This window comes from Oncorhynchus kisutch, linkage group LG3 (genome assembly GCF_002021735.2).
Source record: "Oncorhynchus kisutch isolate 150728-3 linkage group LG3, Okis_V2, whole genome shotgun sequence".
In the NCBI taxonomy this organism is placed as follows: Eukaryota; Metazoa; Chordata; class Actinopteri; order Salmoniformes; family Salmonidae; genus Oncorhynchus; species Oncorhynchus kisutch.
This window is the reverse complement of record NC_034176.2, coordinates 52,217,571-52,244,209: the sequence shown is the minus strand read 5'-3', so window position 1 is coordinate 52,244,209 and position 26,639 is coordinate 52,217,571. Positions and strand designations below refer to the sequence as shown.

Here is a 26,639-nt window from a genome sequence, read left to right as displayed (position 1 = left end):
AAGAGTCACATTTTTCGTTTTGAAATAGGTTCCCCTGTCTTACTCTCTGTCATGTTTGGGTGTTGCTTGTTTCTGTAATATTTGTCAATAAATTTCTCTAGTCTTATGATTTGTTTTGTGTTGTGATCCAGATTGAAGGTTATTACCCACCAGATTGTGTAGTGCTAATATTTAGTCTAACTTACCGATATTGAATGTTACTTTTTTATCTTGAGGTGATCTATATAACTGTGTTCAGTCTGCCAAACACTTTTACTGAAGTAGTATTTTACTGGATGATTTTCACTTTTACTTGTGTCATTTTCTATTAAGGTATCTTTACTTTTACTCAAGTATGGCAATTTAGTATTTTTTCCACCACTGGATGTGGCTTCGGGTTATAGCATTTCTTTCACATGACCCATAAATTTAGACAAGTGTGTCTGGGTAAGCGTTATCTAATATTAATCAAATATTTGTATCTGGACACGTTCTGTTTACCTGAAAATGTTCCTTGTTGTATGCTACTAATTTTACCACTTTTAGTCTTAATCTTTACTACACTACTCACTGTTTAGCACATGACCTCAATGTGAATCCCAAAAGAGATGGGTGGGGCTGGCTTAAAAGGATGTGAGCAATGCTGAATGGGTGTAGGCAAAGGAGAGCTCTCCAGTAGGTACCAAAATATTTAAAGGCCATTTTCTCCAAAGTGAGTTTACAAGTTTATCAACTTTTAAAGCATAATTACTTTTCCATTGTTCCTCAAAAAATGCAGTGTATGATATACCATTGTGTAGCTCTGTGTCTCTACTTGTATCCAATGTATAAAAAAAACACAATTTTCTATATCGGTCACATATACAGGTCGGTCACATATACAGAACACAAATTCCAATTGGCTATACTTAAACTCTTTAGCATTATCCTCAACTCTTCCCCAATATTTGGAACCAAGGTCTGATCACTACAATCCACAACAGTGGAGACAATTTTGAACACAAAAACTACAATGGGATATGCATCAACAGTAACCTTGGGAAAATCATCTGCATCATAATTAACAGCATAATTTTCTGAACAAATGTCAGACCGCATATTCACCCTGCACGCCCTTATTGACAAACAAACATTGACAAACCATTTCAAAAACGCTTTAGACTGAATTTAGCATGAGGGTCTGCTATATAAATTGATGGAAAGTGGTGTTGGGGGGGAAATATACAACATTATAAAATCCATGTACACAAACAACAAGTGTGCAGTTACAATTTGTAAAAAAAAAACAACAACACAGATTTCTTTCCTCAGGGCCGGGGATAAGACATGGATGCAGCTTGAGCCCCACCCTCTTCAACATCTATATCAATGAATTGGCTAAGGCACTAGAACAGTCTGCAGCACCCGGCCTCACCTTACTAGACTCTGAAGTTAAATGTTTACTGTTTGCAGGTTGTCTGGTGCTTCTGTCCCCAACCAAGAGGGCCTACAGCATTACCTACATTTTCTGCACAGATTCTGTCAGACCTGTCAGAATCCACATTCCACCTGAACAATGTTGCGCTATTGCACACAAAAACGATACGTACCTCGGGACTAAACATCTGCACCGCAGGTAACTTCCACAAATCTGTGAATGATCTGAGAGGCAAGAAGGGCCTTCTACGCCATCAAAAGGAACATCCAATTTGAGCCTTCTTTGGCGTCAAAAGGAACATAACATTTGACATCCCAATTAGGATCTGGCTTAAAATATTTGAAGCAGTTATAGAACCCATTGCCCTTTTATAGTAATTATACTAATTATTAATACTATTTATTGCCCATCATTATCATTATTTGTATATTTTTATTTTGTGAATTGAAACATTGTACATGTTTAAGTGTTTTTTTTATTTTGTAAATTGAACTGGCTTGAATATTCCAAAAATATGCAAATTGACTAGTGTGAGGTGAAGTTACTATTGTGAGGAGAAAGATACAACGTTATTGTATCTGTGTGACGGGTGGGATGCCCACCATGCAGCCGCAGTTCCTGCAGTTCTCTGGCTCCACCCATAGCTCCTTGTCTCTGTAGACCACACCGTTGGCACTGCACGTTCTCTCACAGCGGCAGGACTCCAGCTGGGTCAGCCTGGACTCTGCGTAGTTCAGCTGGACACGCACAAATGCATGCCCACACACACACACACACACACACACACACACACACACACACACACACACACACACACACACACACACACACACAGAGATAAATACAGATCATCATCCATTTAAATATCGCAGCACTTATAATCCAATTCAACCAGCAAGAGGACAAAAAATGCAAAAGCAACCGACTACACATAGAAATGGACATTGGTGTGCTTAGCCCCCAGTGTTTCAGAATTAAAACCATTATTATTTTCTAGTCACCCTACCTTTAATATACACTACCTTTAATCTACAAAATTCTGGGATGTTTGGAATACCCAACTTCTGGGTTGCAGGTATTGGGTCACTTAGCTGGGTTGTTTTCTTTAAAAAGTGCAAGTTTGGGTTGTTCATGCTGGGTTATTGAGATATGACCCAGTGGGTCAGATCACAAGATTGAAGGGGTGGGTGGGGCTTAGTAGGGGTGTGTCTTTCAGATTGCTATTTTTGGCCACCCGTGAGAGTAAATGTCATTCCAGTTCATCTGTTCTGTTGTATTATTATTCCATGCCAAGTTTGAATATTGACACTTTTCCAGCTTTAACAATACTTACACATGTGTATGAGTTCTTTAAGAGACTTTGCATATCCTAAATGCTACCATTTCGTTACATTATATAAATATTAATGTTACTCATTTTAAATTAAAAGGAACAATTTGCAAAAATATTGAACTATACATTTTCAGTGTACAAACTTAACAGAAACATTTCCTCTCTGGGTGGCCAAAAATAACTATCTAATAGCCACTTCCCTAATAGGTCATGCCTCCTGAAAATATCCTATGGAATACCTTAAAAAAGACAGCTGCTGTGTGAAACCATCATGAAAGTTAATAAAATTACAACTGACAGTTAAATTAACCCATGTTTGGGTAATCCAAACAACCCAATTTACACAAACCAACTGGCTAGGTCAAAATATCCCACTGTGTGTTCTGTCATATATTTACCCAGTGACAGTATTTTTTAGGGTGTACCCTCAGCATATACCTCACACACGAACATACACACACTCACAAAGTGCTTAACTTCTTTGGGGTACCCCCCCCCCTTCTTCTCAATTTCCGCCTAAAAAATACCCTAATCTAACTGCTTGTAGCTCAGGCTCAGAAGCAAGGATATGCATTTTCTACAGATCATTTGAAAGGATCACTCTGAATTTTGTGTAAATGTGAATTTTAGGAGAATATAACACAATAGATCTGGTAAAAGAAAATACAAGGAAATAAACATATGTTTTCTGTTTTTTATTGTTGCTGCATCTTTCAACTGAACAAGAACAGCCAAGCATACAGATAGGATGCTGGGGATGATTTGAATGAAGAACAGAAGATGGCAACAATAACTGAGCAAAGTTTTAGACAGATAACTTCAAAAATGAGCGAGCTACATAACATTGAGCATGAAGTCACCCAGGTGTCCCACACAAATGTACCCAAGTGGCCGAATTGGTACAGTGATACATTTTGAAGGAAATAACTATATACAAAATACATAAATGCTATTCTAACACCCCCCCCCCAAAAAATATATAATAATAATAATAATTAAACATAAACTAATAACAAGAGTAACTATTTAAACATTTTCTATTTACAATATTGTGCTGCTGGTGCCATGGCCCATAGCAGTCTCTTTCTGCTGTAAAGCAGTGGCTTACTGAACAGGTGGTGCAGGTGATGGGGCATTTCCAGTGACAAAGGGCACAACGACTTCTCCCTACTGTGCCCTTTTTGCCATGAGGCACATTCATGCCTACAGAGACGAATCTGGGCAGGTGAACACCACTGGTTGGAGCAGAAGGGACAGAGGTAGAGGGGACAGAAGGTGCTGAGGCAACTCAGTATCTCTTTCTCTATCAATTTCCTTTATAATTTGGGTTAAATCTATATATTTAGAGACGTTGTTTTAGCTTTTCCTGATTTATTTGCCATAATTTAAATATATAAACTTGCTGAAAATGCTATGGACGATGTACTGCTATGCGTAACACTTGTGGCTCCGTCAAGTAGGATTTGCAATGGCGAATGAACCTCTTTTACGCCAGAGTTTACAACAAAGGCTGGTCTTCGAACGTATAACCATTACATATTGCCGTTTACCTCCGCTCATTGGCTATCTTCCAAGCTAGATTTCAAGATGATCAGTGGTCATTGGGCCAAAATACAGTCAATCAACGATAGACCGGTCCTACCATTGGTGCTCAATAATGTCATTGATTGGTGTCTTCAAATCGGTTTGTTTCGGTCAATACGTCCCGGGAAAAGAACCATCAAGTATGGTTGTGTTAGTAACAACCAGAGGATTGCAATGAAACCAACCATGACTGGATAAACGTTTGTTGAGTGTGTGTAATTACCACGAACGCTTTGTTCAAAGTTGAATGAGACGGAAATCACGACGCAAGCGTTTTACAAATGTTTCGTGTTAGGCTATAAAAATGGATGTTATCAAACAAAACAAACATTCACTGTGTAGTTAGGACACTTGGCATTGCCACCAGAGGAAGATCTTCAAATGTAAGCAATTTATTTTATTGTTATTTCTGACTTTAATGCTTGATTGGAAAATGCTAATAATACTTGTGTGTGCGGGGAGCTGTCCTCAGAAAATCGCATGGTTTGCTTTCGCAGTAAAACCTTTTTGAAATCTGACACAGCGGCTGGATTAATAAGACGTTCCTCTTTTAAATGATGAAAGATACTATAACAAATTGTGTATTTAGAATGTTTAACGCTCTGCAGTTTCACCGGATGTTGGCCTGGTGGGACGTTAGCGTCTCACCTACCCTAGAGAGGTTAGTTATTCAAATTAATGATATATGTACATTCATCCTTTTGCCAGTGTTAACTCAGTAACGCACACCCATCCATATTAACACAACTTGGTACACTAATCTCCTTGAAGCGGTACAATTCTTTGTAATTGACTGCTGTTACTTTTTCAGATTCCTAGTTGTCCTTTAGACATAATAATCTATTTTAAGGTGACTCTGAGTTATACAGTGCCTTGCAAAAGTATTCATCCCACTTGGTGGTTTTCCTATTTTGTTGCATTACAACCTGTAATTTAAATTGATTTTTTAATTTCATGTAATGAATTTCATGTAATGGACATACACAAAATATTCCAAATTGCTGAAGTGAAAATGAAAAAAATAACTAATAAACTGAAAACTGGTGCGTGCATATGTATTCACCCCCTTTGCTATGAAGCCCCTAAATGAGATCTGGTGCAACCAATTACCTTCAAAAGTCACATAATTAGTTAAATATAGTCCGCCTGTGTGCAATCTAAGTGTCACATGATCACTTTAAGCCGTATACTCCACAGAGCTGGGCTTTGCGGAAGTGTCCAGAAAAAAAGACATTGCTTAAAGAAAAAAAAATAAGCATACACATTTGGTGTTTGCCAAAAGGCATGTGGGAGACTCCCCAAACATATGGAAGAAGGTACTCTGGTCAGATGACCAAAATTGAGTTTTTAGGCCATCAAAGAAAACGCTATGTCTGGCGCAAACCCAACACCTCGCATCACCCCGAGAATACCATCCCCACAGTGAAGCATGGTGGTGGCAGCATCAAGCTGTGGGGATGTTTTTCATCGGCAGGTACTGGGAAACTGGTCAGAATTGAAGGAATGATGGATGGCGATAAATACAGGGAAATTCTTGAGGGAAACCTGTTTCAGTCTTCAAGAGATTTGAGACTGGGACGGAAGTTCACCTTCCAGCAGGACAATGACCCTAAGCATACTGCTAAAGAAACACTTGAGTGGTTTAAGGGGAAACATTTAAATGTCTTGGAATGACCCAGTCAAAGCACAGACCTCAATCCAATTGAGAATCTGTGGTATGACTTGAAGATTGCTGTACACCAGCAGAGCCCATCCAACTTGAAGGAGCTGGAGCAGTTTTGCCTTGAAGGATGGGCAGAAATCCCAGTGGCTAGATGTGCCAAGCTTACAGAGACATACCCCAAGAGACTTGCACCTGTAATTTCTGTAAAAGGTGGCTCTATAAAGTATTGATTTTGGGGGGTATAGTTATGCAATCTCCAGTTCTTATTTTTTTTGTCTCATTTCTTGTTTGTTTCACAAAAATATTTTGCATCTCCAACGTGGTAGGTTTGTTGTGTAAATCAAATGATACAACACCCCCCAAAAAACATTTTTAATTCCAGGTTCAGGCAACAAAATAGGAAAAATGCCAAGGGGGATGAATACTTTTGCAAGCCACTGTATATTTGAAAAATTGTGATGTGGCCTGCACACTGTTGTAAACACAAAATTCAAACTGGTGGTGTACTTTTCTGGGCAAAATTATAATTTAACTGTCTAATCTTCATCTTCTACCAGTGACTGATGGTGTAATCTGTCTGGTTATCTGTCATAATAGACCTCCATGCAGTTGTAAGTACTCTTAAACAGTTAACCCACTGTTCCCAGGCCGTCATTGAAAATAAGAATGTGTTCTTAACTGACTTGCCTGGTTAAATAAAGGTAAAATAAATAAATAAATAATACTCCACTGATTTTTCGTAATGGATTAGAGTAGAACAACAAAATTGTTCATTTTCATAACAGGAGGATGATGAAGACACCCTGTCAGCTGCCACAGAGAGGGAAGATACAGAGAGGCCTTTTGAGGTTTACACCTTAAAAATAACATCTAACAGTTGATGATAATGTTGTACCATAATAAAACTTTCACCCTCTTTTTATCAAAAAATGCAGTAGATGATATACCATTTTTTAGCTCTGAGTCTCTATTTTTTTCCAGTTTGAAAACACAATTTCAAATTTTGCTACATAAGACTGATTTGAGCCGGTCAGCTCATTTTTAAACGGATGAGTTTATTGGTGTTAAAATTCACCAGTTATGCTATTTTGGACCCGTAGGCTGCTGATGTCATGCAGCCTGTCGTTTTTGTGTTTCTACTTTTTCACAATGACAAGTTGTACGTCGGAAAACAATAGAATCCTCATGATGTCACTAAGACAACTGTATATAGACATGTTGATAGAAGTAGTGTAAACCAGCCTTTTGTCTGGAAATCTTTGGTTGTACACTACCGTACTCACGGCTTAGAACATGTGAATCCTTTAATATATTGGTGGGGCTAAGGTCGTGAACGATGATGAATGGGTGTAGACAAAGAAGAGCTCTCCAGGAGGTGTACCAAAATATTCAAGGGCCATTTTCTAAAAAGTTGGGTAGCAAGTTTATGACATTTCAAAGCAGAATTACTTTCCCATTTGTTCCTCAACTGCAGTGAATGATATACTAGCTCTGAGTCTCTGCTTTTATCCAATGGAAAAAACATGAATGTCATCTGTTACTAGCACATTATTGATTACATGAACCTTGTTTCTTAGGCTGCATATGTTAATGTGGGCTATTTATGGCACTTTTCTGGGATGATTGTTTTTAATACTTTACTCGGAAGCTTATCAGAAGTAGACATGCTAATTTGTTTGAACTGATTCTGCAGGGTGAGCTGCACACAATGGAATTCCTACTAATACACACCTCTTCAGTGCTAACAGTATAGCTCTGGTTCATAGGCATGTGATTCCAGCATACAATAGCTCTAGGATCAACAGAAGCATTCAGGGCAGTTAAGGGGATGAAAATGAAGTTACTTACATTGTGTCTGCCAACACCCCTGGAATAATGTACATTTGCTGCAGCATTATGACAACTCAGTGATACAATGGTAGGGATTAACTGAACTGGTCTTGATGTCATTGTCTCAATGCAGTCTTGAAATGCGTGGATAGAGTCCTGGAACCAAGATGATTTCGATGGACTCTGTGAAAGTGATTCCAACAGAGCTACAGTAAACTTTTAGACAGGTGTATAATGCCAATAGCTTGCTGAATCTTTCACATCGACATCCCAACAACGGTAACGGACCTGAAATAATTGGCCGATTTTGGAAATCTTTCAGTGCTAGAATCAGTTCTTTAAAATCAATTTTCAGAAGTTCCGAGCTAGCCCTCCTAATGTCGTATGACCCTACATGGACTACGACAGCGTCAGTTCATGGCATCTGTCATAGAACGGTCAGAAGCAGCCAAGTAATGTCCTGTATTCGGATAGCACAGGGTGAGATCCGGCCATTCTTTCACCTCAAGTGTTTTTGCAAACCCCTTGAGGACTTAAGGGAGGTGGGCCCGATGGACTCGAGCCATCTGTAGTATCCATCATGGATGATGAATGGGCAGGAGCCTCAGACAGCCTCACGGTCAGATGAGGGTGGGAGCTCTGAGGATCTGAACACGAGGTGGAAGCCACCGGAGAGGGAGACAGAACAGAGGACTAAGGCACAGGTACCTCTGGACCCAGGCCCGCAAAGCTGTTTCTGGTCTGTGTCTGGTCTGGACATAACAACAGGAACATCCCCCAAGTCATCCAGAAGCATCCTACTAGCTCCATTATTCAGGGAAGGGGCAGACCCCTTCAGGGAGGGATCCCTGCAGGGTACCCTCCAGACGATTGTGGAGAGCCGACACGGCGGCGACACTTCCACCAAGACAGAGTGGCGTCCGGCTACTTGGGTAGAAGAGAAAGAAAGAGTAGGCGGGTGTGGATTCCCCAGTAACTTATATAGGTTCACTACTTGTTTGCTAAGAGTAGCCACTTCGCTCCTGTAGTCCTCTGCAAGCAAACAGTTGCTACATTGAAAATCCGGGCGGTCAAAATTGTCCCGGAAAAGCAACATAATCACAGCTCCTGCAGTGTTAAATGTTTCTTGAGGCTCCAGGCTAGCTAGGATAGCTAAACCAGTCGGGCCTCCGTGTCTCTCCTCTGTTTCGTCAACAACACACTCAGTGGTGAGAATGGTTTACGCCCCTTTTACTACCTAGTAACCATCTATAGAGTAAGACGATGGGCCCATCCTCATTAGTGGGCCCTTACACATCTCATGCACCAGGCTCCAGGCCACACTAATCCACTGAGGATGAGGTCATTAAGGCATGAGCTCTGATCAACCTGTCGATTGAAAGGTGTTGCATGTTCCTTACGGAACAGGGATTTGAGCCGTGAGCATTGGAGACAGGAGCTGTCCAAAAATGCAATATTTGAAACGCAATTTCAAGATGATATGGTGATGCTTAAAGGCAAAGTATTTGTATTTTACAACTTGATGTTAGATCATTCCTCCATAGACTGAGGGGACTCCAGGGTGAGGAACTACCTTAAAAATACGGGACCACTACAGGCTGGCTTCCCCAGCACCATAGCACCAGCATCATAGGTGCACGATGGGATATACCAATCATCTGTGTGTATGTGTGTGTGTGCGTGCGTGAGTGCCTGCGTGAGTAGCATATATGCATGCGTTCGTACTCCGGGAAAATACATTGCTCCAAAAAATAAAGGGAACATATTCTTATTAAATACTTTTTTCTTTACATAGTTGAATGTGCTGACAATAAAATCAGACAAAAATTATCAATGGAAATCAAATTGATCAACCCATGGAGGTCTGGATTTGGAGTCACACTCAAAATTAAAGTGGAAAACCACACTACAGGCGGATCCAACTTTGATGTAATGTCCTTAAAACAAGTCAAAATGAGGCTCAGTAGTGTGTGTGGCCTCCACGTGCCTGTATGACCTCCCTACAACGCCTGGGCATGCTCCTGATGAGGTGGTGGATGGTCTCCTGAGGGATCTCCTCCCAGACCTGGACTAAAGCATCCGCCAACTCCTGGACAGTCTGTGGTGCAACGTGGCGTTGGTGGATGGAGCGAGACATGAAGTCCCAGATGTGCTCAATTGGATTCAGGTCTGGGGAACGGGCGGGCCAGTCCATAGCATCAATGCCTTCCTCTTGCAGGTACTGATGACACACTCCAGCCACATGAGGTCTAGCATTGTCTTGCATTAGGAGGAACCCAGGGCCAACCGCACAAGCATATGGTCTCACAAGGGGTCTGAGGATCTCATCTCGGTACCTAATGGCAGTCAGGCTACCTCTGGCGAGCACATGGAGGGCTGTGCGGCCCCCCAAAGAAATGCCACCCCACACCATGACTGACCCACCGCCAAACCGGTCATGCTGGAGGATGTTGCAGGCAGCAGAACGTTTTCCACGGCATCTCCAGACTCTGTCACATCTGTCACATGTGCATAGTGTGAACCTGCTTTCATCTGTGAAGAGCACAGGGCGCCAGTGGCGAATTTGCCAATCTTGGTGTTCTCTGGCAAATGCCAAACGTCCTGCACGGTGTTGGGCTGTAAGCACAACCCCCACCTGTGGACGTCGGGCCCTCATACCACCCTCATGGAGTCTGTTTCTGACCGTTTGAGCAGACACATGCACATTTGTGGCCTGCTGGAGGTAATTTTGCAGGGCTCTGGCAGTGCTCCTCCTGCTCCTCCTTGCACAAAGGCGGAGGTAGCGGTCCTGCTGCTGGGTTGTTGCACTCCTATGGCCTCCTCCACGTCTCCTGATGTACTGGCCTGTCTCCTGGTAGCGCCTCCGTGCTCTGGACACTACGCTGACAGACACAGCAAACCTTCTTGCCACAGCTCGCATTGATGTGCCATCCTAGATGAGCTGCACTACCTGAGCCACTTGTGTGGGTTGTAGACTCAGTCTCATGCTACCACTAGAGTGAAAGCACCGCCAGCATTCAAAAGTGACCAAAACATCAGCCAGGAAGCATAGGAACTGAGAAGTGGTCTGTGGTCACCACCTGCAGAAGCACTCCTTTATTGGGGGTGTCTTGCTAATTGCCTATAATTTTCACCTGTTGTCTATTCCATTTGCACAACAGCATGTGAAATTTATTGTCAGTCAGTGTTGCTTCCCAAGTGGACAGTTTGATTTCACAGAAGTGTGATTGACTTGGAGTTACATTGTGTTGTTTAAGTGTTCCCTTTATTTTTTTGAGCAGTGTATATTGAAGACATAAGAAAATAGACTGCACTTGCAGTATACTCTATGCAAGATATGACATGCTACAAGATTGTCATAAAGTGTGTGTGACACATGGTCATCCATTTCTGCAACCTCTTCTATCTCACAAACACACACACACACACACACACACACACACACACACACACACACACACACACACACACACACACACACACACACACACACACACACACACACACACACACACACACACACACACACACACACACACACACACACACACACAGCCACTGCTAATTCATGCATGGAACTTCTATTCTCAGCTCACTCTCCATGACACTTTATATTATACAGCCAGCCGGGAACCAAGAGGTTAGCAATTATTCATCCGCCACCTTCATCACCCTCTTCCCTTCCACCCCTCTCCCTCCCGCCCTCGTTTACAGACACACGGGGAGGAAAGTGCCATTTCTACCGGCTGCGTTGCTGTATAAGCAGAGGAGTCAGAAAGGCTGTACCACAAATGCCAACCTATTCCCCATATAGTGCACTACTTTTGGCCCTAGTCAAAATAGGGAACAGGGTGCCAATTGGGATTTTGACAAAGTGAGAGCTTCGGGTCCATTAAAATGAAGGAGGTTATTTACAGTGGGATGACACCAAGCCCAGGGCTGGCTGGTGGGCTGTCCTTGCTTCACACACACACACACACACACACACACACACACACGGTTGGGGGTCGTGCTGAGAGGAACATAATGTTCAGCACCTGTTAGTGTCCCGCAGGGCCGAGATGGCTGCCATTTAATGACACCACTGTGACCTCCGATCATACTTACCCCGTGTGTGTGTGTCTGTGTCTATTGTATGACCTCTGGAGGAGGAAGAGAGGGCTTTGATACGAGGCTTTGTGTGTGTGCATGTTCATGTCCTCTGACTAAGGTCTCTCAGGTACAATGTTGGGACATAAAGCATCACACCACATCACTTATAAGGTCGCTTGTTTGAGGTCAAAATGCTATTTTTTTTAGAGTGACTGGTCACTCTCACCTTTAGGGTCATCTTGGCCAGCAGCTCCTGAAGGTCCATGATGCCTTGCACCAGGCTCAGGAAATCACTGCATGTCGGACAGCCTCAACAGGAGAAAAGGAGGGACAAAGAAAGACAGGAGTAGGAGAGGGGATAAAAGAGTAAAGGACAAGAGAAAAGGAAGGAGGTAGAGAGGAGGCAAAATAATAGAAAAAGAGAAGAGGTACATTTATACACATTTTACCAAAACAAAAATGTTGTTGCTCAAAGTATAATTATATTTTATGACGATAACCAAAGCTAGAGAAAATTGAGTGATTGAACTCATTGGAAGTCTGGTTTTAATCTCCTTGCACTTCTTATCTTGCCACAAGGCTCTGTTTTTAGAGGATTGTAGGTAATTACACTTTACACAATGTTGTAAGCATGTTTGAAGAAAGATATATATTATATTAATATTAAAAAGCTTGTTGTCCTGCAGCTAATAGTGCTGTATTGGCTTCTCGGCTGCGGCGCGAGTGCTGGTTCACACGAGTATCGATGAGTGTAGTGACAGACTATGATTACATGCTTTATTGATCAGCAACAGAGACAGTAGCATTGCCACAAATGCACAACACAAGCCCTGCATCTGGATTTGTTTGGCAATAAACAGGAGGGATTTAGAGAAAGAGAGAGAGAGAGAGAGAGAGAGAGAGGGAGGAAGAAAGAAAGAAAGAAAGAAAGAAAGAAAGAAAGAAAGAAAGAAAGAAAGAAAGAAAGAAAGAAAGAAAGAAAGAAAGAAAGAAAGAAAGAAAGAAAGAAAGAAAGAAAGAAAGAAAGAAAGAAAGAGGGAGGTTATGATGACAGAGATAAGGGAAAAAGTGTGTGTGTGAGTGTGTGGGTGTGCGTGTGTATGCATGTGCGTGTGTGCGAGTATGTATGTGTAGGTGCGAGAGAAAGAGAGACAGAAAGAGGGAATGAGTGAGAGAAAGAGGGAGAGCGAGAACAGAGATAGAGTTTGACTGGCTTATTCAGTGATGAGGGATTAGTAAGAGGAGTATACCTAATGAGACATTTCAGGATGCCATATCCACTGTCTCTCAGTACCTCTTCACTTTTCATACAAAATGAAGAAGAGTACGGGAACAAGGACCAAGGAACATGTTGGAATAACCCGTCCTATGTCCTCAACAACAAGCTAATCATACCTAGCCTGTAATCATAAAGTAAGAGTAAGAGTGCTGATCTAAGATCAGGTCTCCCCTGTCAATGCAATTGTATGCCAATTGTATGCCAATTGCAATTGTATGTCATTACTATCTAAAATGCTAAACTGATCCTAGAGTAGCACTCTTACTTTTATAAATGCGGGTAATAACAGTTACTCTACTTACTGCGATTGAGGTTGGGACATTGTGTGATGTAGCCGTTTGGAGCAAAAATGAATTTGACGTCCTGAATGGTACCCTGTGGGGAAGATGAGAAAGAAAAGGAGAGAGAAAGAGGGGAGAGAGAGAGAGAGAGAGATTTGTTTTGATTTGGATCTCTTTGCGATTGAGGTTGGGACATTGTGTGATGTAGCTGTTTGGAGCAAAAATTAATTTGACATCCTGAATGGTACCCTGTGGGGAAGATGAGAAAGAAAAGGAAAGAGAAAGAGGGGGGAGATAGAGAGAGATTTGATTTGGATCTCTCTTAGTCCCCATTTGGACTAATCTTCCAAGAGTCCTTAAACATTAAAATACAATTTATAATACGAACACATTTTCACATATAACACACTATTACAAACATACATAATATACCAACATAATGACCCAATAAATACTCAATCTAAAAAAGATTGATTCTTCATCTACTATAGTCCCACAACATTTCTATGTATTATATTTAAATCGTTTTAAAATAATGTTTACATTTTTATATTGAAAGGTTTCTGGTTTGCCCAGTTAATTTATTCAATTTCTTTATTGCTCTAAATCGAAATGTTATTTTGCCTGGACAATCTACTAGTATTTACGGAATGTCTGTCTCTTACCAACTGAATACAGTTGTGAATAGAACTTGGCCATTTTAAATGATGTATATTATGAAATAAAATAAGCATGTTTTTTTCAATTATCTTGTCGATTGAAGACCAGCCAAGAACATTGCGCATGACTGCAACAGAAGAACCATATCTCCACCTTAAACAATCCTTGCTGCTTTGTTCTGTGCATTCTGCAGCCTCCTAACTTCACTTGATGATGCATTTCCCCAGAACACAGAACAGTAGTAGTTCACCTGACTCTCAATTAATGCTTGTGTTATTTGCTTAAGAATTTTTCCAGATAAATATTTAGCTTTCCTTCTGATTACAAATGCTGTTTTTTTTTATTTATTATAGATTAGGGTGGCAGGGTAGCCTAATGGTTAGAGCATTGGACTAGTAACCGGAAGTAACCCCAAGCTGACAATTTACAAATCTGTTGTTCTGCCCTTGAACAGGCATTATTCCTAGACAGTGATTGAAAATAAGAATTTGTTGTTAACTGACTTGTCTTGTTAATTAAAGGTAAAAAAATTGAGACAACCATGATAAGCAGTTGTCTAGCTGCACTCCCAATAGTTTGGTTTCTGCACTCCCAATAGTTTGGTACTCCTCCCATACTTAATTGTATCCCATGCTGTTTTGGCCTTTTCCTAGTGGAACAGACCAACATAACTTTGGTTTTCTTGGTGTTTAAAACACGAGAAAAGAGAAAAAGATCAACATTGAAGGGCTGATAATGACCAAAAAAGCAACTGCATGGGTCTAACTGGTGGTGACAGTGGCTCAGTGCATGAAAGCCATCAGTGGAGTGTCAATCACTCTCACGAGGGGGGTTTGTGTGTGCGTGCTAATTAGATATTTTTTTAGATTGGTTTGGTTTTGGTTCGAATATGAAAAAAGTATCACAATTATCAATTATCAATTATAAATCATTTAGATCATGTATTTTCAGGCTCTTGAAGCAACTGGTTTCTATCCCTAGCAAATGCACATTCTCTCTTCTCTGCTCCCTTAGTGTACACAGGCAGTCAGTGGTTGTGCAATGGGTTATGGCCATTGTAGTTAATTACCACATTTTTGGCGCTAAACTATGTAGAATATTGGCCTGTTGGAAACTACAACTCCCTACCACATAGCACAGTCCAAGTTTGATTTGATGTATCTCTACAGACACTGCACATTGAGGTCACAGAAGAATAAATAAAAAATAAAATAATTGAACCGATGTTGATCAATTACTTGCCCGGTATCCCCCCTACGGGACGTTTGAGCTAACGTAGACTAATGTGAATAGCCTCTGAAGGATAGGACCTTTAATTCCAATTTCGCCTAAAATGACATACCCAAATCTACCTGCATGTAGCTCAGGACCTGAAGCAAGGATATGTTCTTGAAACCATTTGAAAGGAAACACTTTGAAGTTTGTAGAAATGTGAAATTAATGCAGGAGAATGTAACACATTAGATCTGATAAAAGATAATACAAAGAATCTTTGAAATGCAAGAGAAAGGTCACAATGTATTATTCCAGGTTAGGCACAATTTAGATTTTGGCAGCTAGATGGCAGCAGTGTGTGTTCTACATTTTAGACTGATTCAATGAACCATTTAATTTCTGTTCAAAATGTTGTATCAAGCCTGCCCAAATACATTTTCAAATTCATAACTGTCAAGGCTGTGGGTAACTGGTGAAAGGAGTCAGGCGCAGGAGAGCTGAGATGCGTGGACAAGCTATTTAATTCAAGAAAACACCAGTATAAACACAATACTAAAGTGCTGGAAAAATACCGGAACCACAAAATAAACGGGTGTAAATGACAAAACCGGGCAACAATATACCAGCCGTCAGATACAACAAAAATGCACACAAACATGGGGGAAACCAGAGGGTTAAATAATGAACATGTAATGAGGGAATTGAAACCAGGTGTGTAAAAAACAAAGACAAAACAAATGGAAAATGAAAAGTGGATCGGTGATGGCTAGAAGGCCGGTGACGTCGACCGCCGAACGCCGAACGCCGCTCGACCGAGAAGAGGGACCAATTCCGGCAGAAGTCGTGACAATAACTGTGCACTCTCCTCAAACAATAGAATGGTATTCTTTCACTGTAATAGATCATGTAAATTTGACAGTGCAGTTAGATTAACAAGAATTTAAGCTTTCAGCAAATATCAGACATGTCTATGTCCTGGGAAATGTTCTTGTTACTTACAACCTCATGCTAAAAACCAAAGAATAACCCACATTTTGGTTAATTGCTCAGAAGTAGCTTGTGCATTTGTGCATGGTGTGCGTGGCGGTTCGTGTATGTGTGTGTCTGTCGCTGTGATGGTCCAACGTGATCTCAGAGCAGTTCGTATTATTCTGTATGTAAATCTGAGACACATTTATACTGAACATAAATATAAACGCAACATGCAACAATTTCAATGATTTTACTGGGTTACAGGTCATATAAGGAAATCAGTCAATTTAAATGAATTAATTAGGCCCTGATCTATGAATTTCACATGACTGGGCAGGGGCACAGCCATGGGTTGGTCTGGGAGGGCATAGGCCCACTCACTTGGGAGCAAGGCCCACCCACTGGGGAGCCAGGCCCAGTCAAACAGAATGAGTTTTTCCCCACAAAAGGGCTCAATTAAAGACAGAAATACTCCTCAATTTCATCAGCTGTCCGGGTGGCTGGTCTCAGACAATCCCGTAGGTGAAGAAGCCGGATGTTGAGGTCCTGGGCTGACATGGTTACATGTGGTCTGCGGTTGTGAAGCCGGTTGGATGTACCGCCAAATTCTCTACAACGACGTTGGAGGTGGCTTATGGTAGAGAAATTAACATTAAATTATTTTGCAACAGCTCTGGTGGACCTTCCTGCAGTCAGCATGACAATTGTATGCTCTCTCAAAACTTCTGTGGCATTGTGTTGTGTGACAAAACTGCTCATTTTAGAGTGGCCCTATATTGTCCCCAGCACAAGGTGCACCTTTTTAATGATCATGCTATTTAATCAGCTTCTTAAAATGCCACATCTGTCAGGTGGATGAATTATATTGGCAAAAGATAAAGGCTCACTAATAGGGATGTAAAGCAAATTTGTGCACAAAACCATAGAACATTTCTGGGCTAATTTATTTCAGCTCATGAAACATGGGACCAACACATTACATGTTGCGTTCATATTTGTGTTCAGTATAGTATGATACATGAATGTTATGTTCCGTATGGTATGTATTAATTTGTGGATGTCCATCATCCTTAATAGTATGACATTTTAAAATTAGAATTTGTATGATATGTTATGAATTGCAATTTGTGCAATATGTTACAGATTCCAATTCGTACATTAAGTTACAAATTCCAATGTGTTGTGGCTAAGGTTAGCTAGGTGGGTAGGTGGCTAACGCTAACGTCAGCTAGCTCTATGGGTTAGGGGTTAAGATTAGGGTTACTGTTAAAATGTAGGTTAAAAGGTTAGGGGTAGGGGAAGGGTTAGCTAACATGCTAAGTAGTTGCAAAGTTGTTAATTAGCTTCACTTCTTAAGGTATAGGGGGCAGCATTTTCACTTTTGGATAAATAGCATGCTCAATTTCAACTTCCTGCTACTCATGCCAGGAATATAAGATATGCATATTATAATAATATTTTGATAGAAAACACTCGGAAGTTTCTAAAACTGTTTGAATCATGTCTATGAGTATAACAGAATTTATGTAGCAGGCAAAACCCCGAGGACAAACCGTTTTTTTTAGGTCTCTGTCTGTTCAGTGTGTTCTCATTGGGAAACAATATTTCTTAGGAACTTGTTTTCAGTTCCTACCACTTCCACTGGATGTCACCAGTCTTTGGAATTTGGTTGAGGTTATTCCTTTGTGCAATGAAGAAGTACGGCCATCTAGGAACTGCGTAACACTGTTGAGAGTTGGGCAAGACTTGAAAAGTAGCGTTGGTTTGTTGTCTTCCTGTATTGAACACAGATAGACCCGTCTTCAATTTGATCGAGTATTAACGTTTAAAAATACCTAAAGTTGTATTACAAAAGTAGTTTGAAATGTTTTGGCAAAGTTTACAGGCAACTTTTGAAATAATTTGTAGTGACGTTGCGTAATTTGGAAGCTGTTTTTTTCTGGATCAAATGCACCAAATAAATGGACATTTTGGATATATATGGACGGATATTCGAACAAAAGGACCAATTGTGATGTTTATGGGACATATTGGAGTGCCAACAAAAGAAGATCGTCAAAGGAATGTTTTATATTTTATTTCTGCGTTTTGTGTAGCGCCTGCAGGTTTGAAATATGCTACCCTCTTTATTTACTGTTGTGCTATCATCAGATAATAGCTTCTTATGCTTTCATAACGAGTGTAGCTTTAATTTAGTATCTTACATGTGTGATTTAATGAAAGTTAGATTTTTATATAATTGTATTTGAATTTGCCGCGCTGCATTTTCCCTGGCTTTTGGCCAAGTTAGACGCAAGCGTCCCCTATACCGTAAGAAGTTAAATGCTGAAGTTGTCCATGATGAGATTCAAACTCGCAACATTTGGGTTGCTAGACATTCGCGTTATGCATTCACCCATCCACTCCGACCTTCCACCCTCCTATTGTTTTTGGCTTAACCCTTGTGTGGTGTTCATGTTTTTTTATTCACACAATGTTCGCGGGTCTGATGGACCCACAACATTATTGGGTTTTTAAAACAATACAGCCATAACAATTTACGTAAAAGTACTTAATAACCTCTTACAGCCACTGAGACGCCTGCGTCTCACCTAGCCAACAGGAAATGGAAATGTTTAGCGCCAAATGCTAATAGTTCTCAATAAAACTCAAACTTTCATTAAATCACACATGCAGGGTACTCAATTAAAGCTACACTCATTGTGAATCTAGCCAACATGTCAGATTTAAAAAATGCTTTTCGGCGAAAGCATGAGAAGCTATTATCTGATAGCATGCACCCCCCCCCCCCCGAAATACCTGAAGGAGGTGTAAACAAAAGAATTAGCAAGGCCAGCGCTACACAAAACGCAGAAATAAAATATAAAACATGCATTACCTTTGACGAGCTTCTTTGTTGGCACTCCAATAGGTCCCATAAACATCACAATTGGTTCTTTTTTTCGATTAATTCCATCCATGTATACCCAAAATGTCCATTTATGAAGCCCGTCTGATCCAGAAAAAAACAGCTTTCCAAAATGCAACGTCATTTTTTTTAATTAAAAAAGTTGCCTATAAACTTTGCCAAAAAACGTCAAACTACTTTTCTAATCCAACTTTAGGTATTTGTAAACGTTAATAATCGATCAAATTGATGACGGGGCGATCTGTATTCAATAGCAGATTATCTCTCTTTCATAACTTTCCACCGTGTAACCTCTGACAGGAAGTGTCTATTCTTCATTTCACCAAGGATTAACTTCAACCCAATTCCCAAGACTGGCGACATCGTGTGGAAGCTGTAGGAACTGTAAACTGGGCGCTATCTATTTTCCCTTGACATAGACAATACAGAGAACTGGCGGAGGGATATAAAAAAGAAAATTGTGAGCAGTTTTTCCTTGGGGTTTTGCCTGCTACACACATTCTGTTATAGTCACAGACATGATTTAACCGGTTTTATAAACTTCAGAGTGTTTTCTATCCACACATACTAATCATATGCATATACAGTGCCTTGCGAAAGTATTCGGCCCCCTTGAACTTTGAGACCTTTTGCCACATTTCAGGCTTCAAATATAAAGATATAAAACTGTATTTTTTTGTGAAAAATCAACAACAAGTGGGACACAATCATGAAGTGGAACGACATTTATTGGATATTTCAAACTTTTTTAACAAATCAAAAACGGAAAAATTGGGCGTGCAAAATTATTCAGCCCCTTTACTTTCAGTGCAGCAAACTCTCTCCAGAAGTTCAGTGAGGATCTTTGAATGATCCAATGTTGACCTAAATGACTAATGATGATAAATACAATCCACCTGTGTGTAATCAAGTCTCCGTATAAATGCACCTGCACTGTGATAGTCTCAGAGGTCCGTTAAAAGCGCAGAGAGCATCATGAAGAACAAGGAACACACCAGGCAGGTCCGAGATACTGTTGTGAAGAAGTTTAAAGCCGGATTTGGATACAAAAAGATTTCCCAAGCTTTAAACATCCCAAGGAGCACTGTGCAAGCGATAATATTGAAATGGAAGGAGTATCAGACCACTGCAAATCTACCAAGACCTGGGCGTCCCTCTAAACTTTCAGCTCATACAAGGAGAAGACTGATCAGAGATGCAGCCAAGAGGCCCATGATCACTCTGGATGAACTGCAGAGATCTACAGCTGAGGTGGGAGACTCTGTCCATAGGACAACAATCAGTCGTATATTGCACAAATCTGGCCTTTATGGAAGAGTGGCAAGAAGAAAGCCATTTCTTAAAGATATCCATAAAAAGTGTTGTTTAAAGTTTGCCACAAGCCACCTGGGAGACACACCAAACATGTGGAAGAAGGTGCTCTGGTCAGATGAAACCAAAATTGAACTTTTTGGCAACAATGCAAAACGTTATGTTTGGCGTAAAAGCAACACAGCTCTTCACCCTGAACACACCATCCCCACTGTCAAACATGGTGGTGTCAGCATCATGGTTTGGGCCTGCTTTTCTTCAGCAGGGACAGGGAAGATGGTTAAAATTGATGGGAAGATGGATGGAGCCAAATACAGGACCATTCTGGAAGAAAACCTGATGGAGTCTGCAAAAGACCTGAGACTGGGACGGAGATTTGTCTTCCAACAAGACAATGATCCAAAACATAAAGCAAAATCTACAATGGAATGGTTCCAAAAATAAACATATCCAGGTGTTAGAATGGCCAAGTCAAAGTCCAGACCTGAATCCAATCAAGAATCTGTGGAAAGAACTGAAAACTGCTGTTCACAAATGCTCTCCATCCAACCTCACTGAGCTCGAGCTGTTTTGCAAGGAGCAATGGGAAAAAATGTCAGTCTCTCGATGTGCAAAACTGATAGAGACATACCCCAAGCGACTTCCAGCTGTAATCGCAGCAAAAGGTGGCGCTACAAAGTATTAACTTAAGGGGGCTGAATAATTTTGCACGCCCAATTTTTCTGTTTTTGATTTGTTAAAAAAGTTTGAAATATCCAATAAATGTCGTTCCACTTCATGATTGTGTCCCACTTGTTGTTGATTCTTCACAAAAAAATACAGTTTTATATCTTTATGTTTGAAGCCTGAAATGTGGCAAAAGGTCGCAAAGTTCAAGGGGGCCGAATACTTTCACAAGGCACTGTACTCTATTCCTGGCATGAGTAGCAGGACGTTGAAACTTTTTATCAAAAAGTTGAAAAAATGCACCCTAACTACTAAGATACTAGATGTTGACATATCAATTGCAAGCAATATAGAACGCATACATGTTTAATACAGTATTTGCCATTTACCTCTGCTAGATCCCATTGATCAATTTTTAAAATAAAATGTGATTTTTGTAATCAAAAATATATTATAATCAAGACATGGGTGGAATAAATCGTGTTTATCTTGAACAAATATGAATGAAACAAGGTTCTCATCACTATTGATGTTTATTGCTATGAACTGAAAAAATTGTAAGGCTGAATTTTACATACAGTATTTTATGGAAATGATAAATGAGCCCCATTGAACACCAATTAAGTCCAGTCTACACATCACATGAGGGACAGAGTTTTATAATGTGTGTGTTGCAAATGTATTTATTGCACTTGATGCATGTGTACTGTCTTTCTGTCCTTCTTGGTTCCACACACATCGCAGTACTTCTTCTTGTTCCTACCGGCTAAAATCTAGAAAGATGAAAACACTTAGTACAGGAATTTTACTAACATCTCACTCACTCACTCACATATACAGTTACAGTAGGCCAAGGTAGGAGAGTCAGACACACACACATGCAAAAACATCACTCACACTTATTTACGGTATTGGAGTTGTTGGTTCTGTGGGTCGGGCGGATGGGGCACCAGCATCATCCTCCTGAATCCTCCTCACAATGGCTGTAGAAGCTTGGGTCCTATGTTGCCTCCTCCGGATTTGAGGTCTTACCAATGCCTTGCCCAGCTCCTCGAGAAAGAGCCGTCTCCTCTGGAGCTTCCCTCTGTTCCAGGCGTAGGGTTCTCCTTCTCCAGCTGTAGCCAGCCACCACTCCTCCTTTTGTGGCATTGTAATCCATTATGATTTCTGGTTTTTGGCATTCCAGTCCACAGATTCTCCCATCTCTATGCAGCGTACTCATGAGTACCACATTTTTGCCTTTCTTTGGCATGTAGAACACAGGGATTTGTCGGCCGTGAACACAAACTCAGAGGAATTGATAGGCCTGTTCCATGTATTAAACAGCTAAGATGGGAGCTCTGGCTTGTGTTCTTGTACAGTTCCTACCATCGTCAGCTTCCTCTTGAGGAGCTCCTGTCCCAGCTTGTTTTGAAGTAAAAAAGTTATTGCATGTGATGTTGTGGTCACGGAGTCCCTGTGTCACGTCCAGGACAACCCACATCCCTTGGTTCTTCTCAGGGGCTCCTCCATCTGGCATCCCTGTATACACTTGCAAGTTCCAAGCACATGATAAAGCAACATCACAGGCAGCCCAGATCTTGATTCCATATTTTGTGGGTTTAGACGGTATGTACTGCCTGAAGGGGCAGCGGACCTTAAATGGCATAAGCTGCTCATCAACTTTAACGTTGGGCCCAGGGTTGTAAAACAGGGGAAGGCGGTCCACCCACTTGTCCCACACTGACCGGATTGCAGCTAGATTGTCTCTCTGCCGCTGAGCTGGTCCGGTGTCTCAGTTATCGAAGCGGATAATCCTGGAAAAAAGTTTTCCAGAGACATTGTTGCACTGAAAGGTTCCCTGCCAGTTTCTGCATCCCAAAGGGTTTCTGTGGATTCCCCATTGGATCTGAAAACAACAGTTCACACCCTGTTGTAAATTAAAGGAGAGGGTCTCCCTCTCCAAAATCCACAAAGGAATGTACTTTGTCTACAGACACTTTCCCCGCCAAAACTTTAACACGTTCAAAAGTGAATACTGGAACAATATTGCTAACATAAGAACATGGGGGTGGTCAGAGGTGACCTAAAGAATAATAATGTCATATGGGATGCTATTTTGTGATGTAATTTAAAATGTTGTAAAGGACAAACTGTAACTTGAAAAGTAAAATCCTCTACATTGAAGTCTTGAAGTCTCAATCCTCTACATTGTATGTGAAATATGATTAAAGTATTTATGTTAAGACAGGGATGTGATTTTAGGAGCAATAACAGAATTTGCCTCCTATAAACTTTGCACAGTAAGTAGCCACGCCCCGAGTGAGGTCAGAGAGGGGTGTCAGCCTGACGGAATCGTCCCTTCTGACCATTTTGCATAAAAGGATTGGTAAAGAAATTAACATTTAGAACAGAAAAGTGTGAAATGGGAGCTACACATTTGAAACTCAACATCAGGTGAAGAAAATAAACTCACCTCCCAGACCAGAACATCGCCAGGCTGCAGCTGCATGTGTAAAGTGGTTTGAATCCTGAATACCAACACGAGATGGAGGCGTGAAGCTCACCTCCCAGACAATCACTGTTATGGCTGATTAGCTGTCCTAAGTCAAATATCTAGAAAAGTGAACTTAAGTGGGACCATTCTACTACTCTTCAACTCAACGTAGGCTAGCCTATCTTCCAAGGAGCATCTTCCAGAGTAAACAACAGTAGAGGACGGGAAAGGGGGGAGGGGACCTTTTGGACAATCAGAGCGTTACAAGCATGCCACTGTAAGGCCCACACCCTTCCTAAGAAGGCTTGGTTCTGACAGAGATAAACAGCGAACGAAGTCATTCATACTCCAAATGGGATTTCATACTCCATAGGATTTCATACTTCATACTCCAAATGGCCAGTGGTTTGTGTGCAAAGTATATGATTACTGTGAGAATACCTTCTAAAATGTATCAACAATAAGTGTCTCTTTCTCTCTTTCTCTCTCTCTCCTTGTCCTTGTCGTAAAAAGGCACCATATTGTCAGTCCACGAGGGACCTTTTCCTAATTTATTAAGTGTGTATGTTTATTCTGTGTCATTTACTTGGCTAGGGAATAAATAATAATAAAATAAATAAAAACCCATGTGTGTAGTACTGAATCTTAAGTAAGGCTGGAGTTTTAGCAGATGCAAGAGGTTACGACTGTTCAGAATGATGATATGATTAGGACGTTGTCTATTTTATGGATGTGATAGGTAAAGACCTTTACAGTTTAATTCAGGTGATGGTCACTCTTTAAACAACTGCTCTCATGGTGCCCCAAATTCCTAATGAGTTAATTGTTACATGATTAAATGAATCAAGTAACAATTAAACATAGTTAGCTGATTCGATAAATAACAGTCATCAGATTAAAGAAAGTAAAGTCACGACAGCAAAAACACACCTTCCCTCCAAATTAGAGCAGTCCAGAATGATTTTCTGGATGGTGTCTGGGATGAACAGTTGAAAAGGAGACTTTATGTCTTGCACATGAGTAACCGCCATTCCCGTCGGCCCTGGTTGCATCCTTACCACATTGGCAGCCATGCGGGGTGGCTCATTCCTTGGGCAAGAAGACCATTCAATTTCACAATTTGTTGACATCCATATTTCTCCTCCTGTAGGCTGCTGATGAGCTCGTTGCTGACGGGTTGGTCATGGGGCTGGCTGCTGATGGCTGGTCCTGGGGCTGGCTGAGGGTCAATCTTATACTCTTCTTCCATTCTTCCAACTCAATGTCAGACTCTGAATTGACAGATAAATTATCCTCATATTCAGAAAATTCTTCATCTTCCAAAGATGAAGATCCTCTTTCCACACGAGCTTCTCTCTCTGCAAAAATTATTTCTAATTTGAGCAGAGATTATTTTTGCCACACTGATTGATTGTGGTTAGGAACCACAAATGCAAAGCTATTTATTTGTTGTGTCACTCTCCCAATTTGCACCTGGCTGGGGTAGTGTTTGGGCAAATACAGAATTTTTTACAATGTATCGAAATCATGTATTGCAATAAAATTGTTCAGGTTCCCGCAAGACATTGTGTAGTTTCACACTCTACAAAGGGTAAAAGTGCGAGAAAAGCAAGAGACAGACAGGGAGACAGACATATTCATATATTGGTGCTATGTTGAAGACAGAGTGAAGGCACACAGCAAAACCTTTTTGTTTAATATTTACTTGTTTTCATCTACACACACACTTTCCCACACTTGTATTACCCTCGGGTCCAGTGGACCCAAACACCACATACAGTGGGGCAAAAAAGTATTTAGTCAGCAACCAATTGTGCAAGTTCTCCCACTTAAAAAGATGAGAGAGGCCTGTAATTTTCATCATAGGTACACTTAAACTATGCCAGACAAATGAGAAGAAGAAAAAATCCAGAAAATCACATTGTAGGATTTTTAATGAATTTATTTGCAAATGATGGTGGAAAGTAAGTATTTGGTCAATAACAAAAGTTTATCTCAATACTTTGTTATATACCCTTTGTTGGCAATGACAGAGGTCAAACATTTTCGGTAAGTCTTCACAAGGTTTTCACACACTGTTGCTCGTATTTTGGCCCATTCCTCCATGCAGATATCCTCTAGAGCAGTGATGTTTTGGGGCTGTTGCTGGGCAACACGGACTTTCAACTCCCTCCAAATATGTTCTATGGGGTTGAGATCTGGAGACTGGCTAGGCCACTCCAGGACCTTGAAATGCTTCTTACGAAGCCACCCCTTCGTTGCCCGGGTGGTGTGTTTGCTGTCATGCTGTCATGCTGAAAGACCCAGCCACGTTTCATCTTCAATACCCTTGCTGTGGGAAGGAGGTTTTCACTCAAAATCTCACGATACATGGCCCCATTCATTCTTTCCTTTACACGGATCAGTCGTCCTGGTCCCTTTGCAGAAAAACAGCCCCAAAGCATGATGTTTCCACCCCCATGCTTCACAGTAGGTATGGTGTTCTTTGGATGCAACTCAGCATTCTTTGTCCTCCAAACATGACGAGTTGAGTTTTTACCAAAAAGTTATATTTTGGTTTCATCTGACCATATGACATTCTCCCGATCTTCTTCTGGAACATCCAAATGCTCGCTAGAAAACTTCAGGGCCTGGACATGTACTGGCTTAAGCAGGGGGACACATCTTGCACTGCAGGATTTGAGTCCCTGGCGCGTAGTGTGTTACCGATGGTAGGCTTTGTTACTTTGGTCCCAGCTCTCTGCAGGTCATTCACTAGGTCCCCCCGTGTGGTTCTGGGATTTTTGCTCACCGTTCTTGTGATCATTTTGACCCCACGGGGTGAGATCTTGCGTGGAGCACCAGATCGAGGGAGATTATCAGTGGTCTTGTATATCTTCCATTTCATAATAATTGCTCCCACAGGTGAATTATTCAAACCAAGCTGCTTACCTATTGCAGATTCAGTCTTCCCAGCCTGGTGCAGGTCTACAA

At 41.0% G+C, this 26,639-nt stretch overlaps 1 protein-coding gene across 1 annotated transcript in view; it reads right to left on the bottom strand.

Annotated features, from left to right (window-relative positions):
* The window catches only part of LOC109872624 (protein kinase C-binding protein NELL1), a 424,089-nt gene that overhangs the window by 262,516 nt on the left and 134,934 nt on the right, over window positions 1-26,639 (bottom strand). Inside the window, exons 6-8 of the mRNA XM_020463927.2 lie at window positions 13,480-13,552; window positions 12,125-12,207; window positions 1,999-2,133 (exon numbers count right to left, since the gene is read on the bottom strand). Coding sequence (XP_020319516.1) covers window positions 1,999-2,133; window positions 12,125-12,207; window positions 13,480-13,552 — 291 coding nt within the window. The remainder of the gene's footprint in view (window positions 1-1,998; window positions 2,134-12,124; window positions 12,208-13,479; window positions 13,553-26,639) is intronic.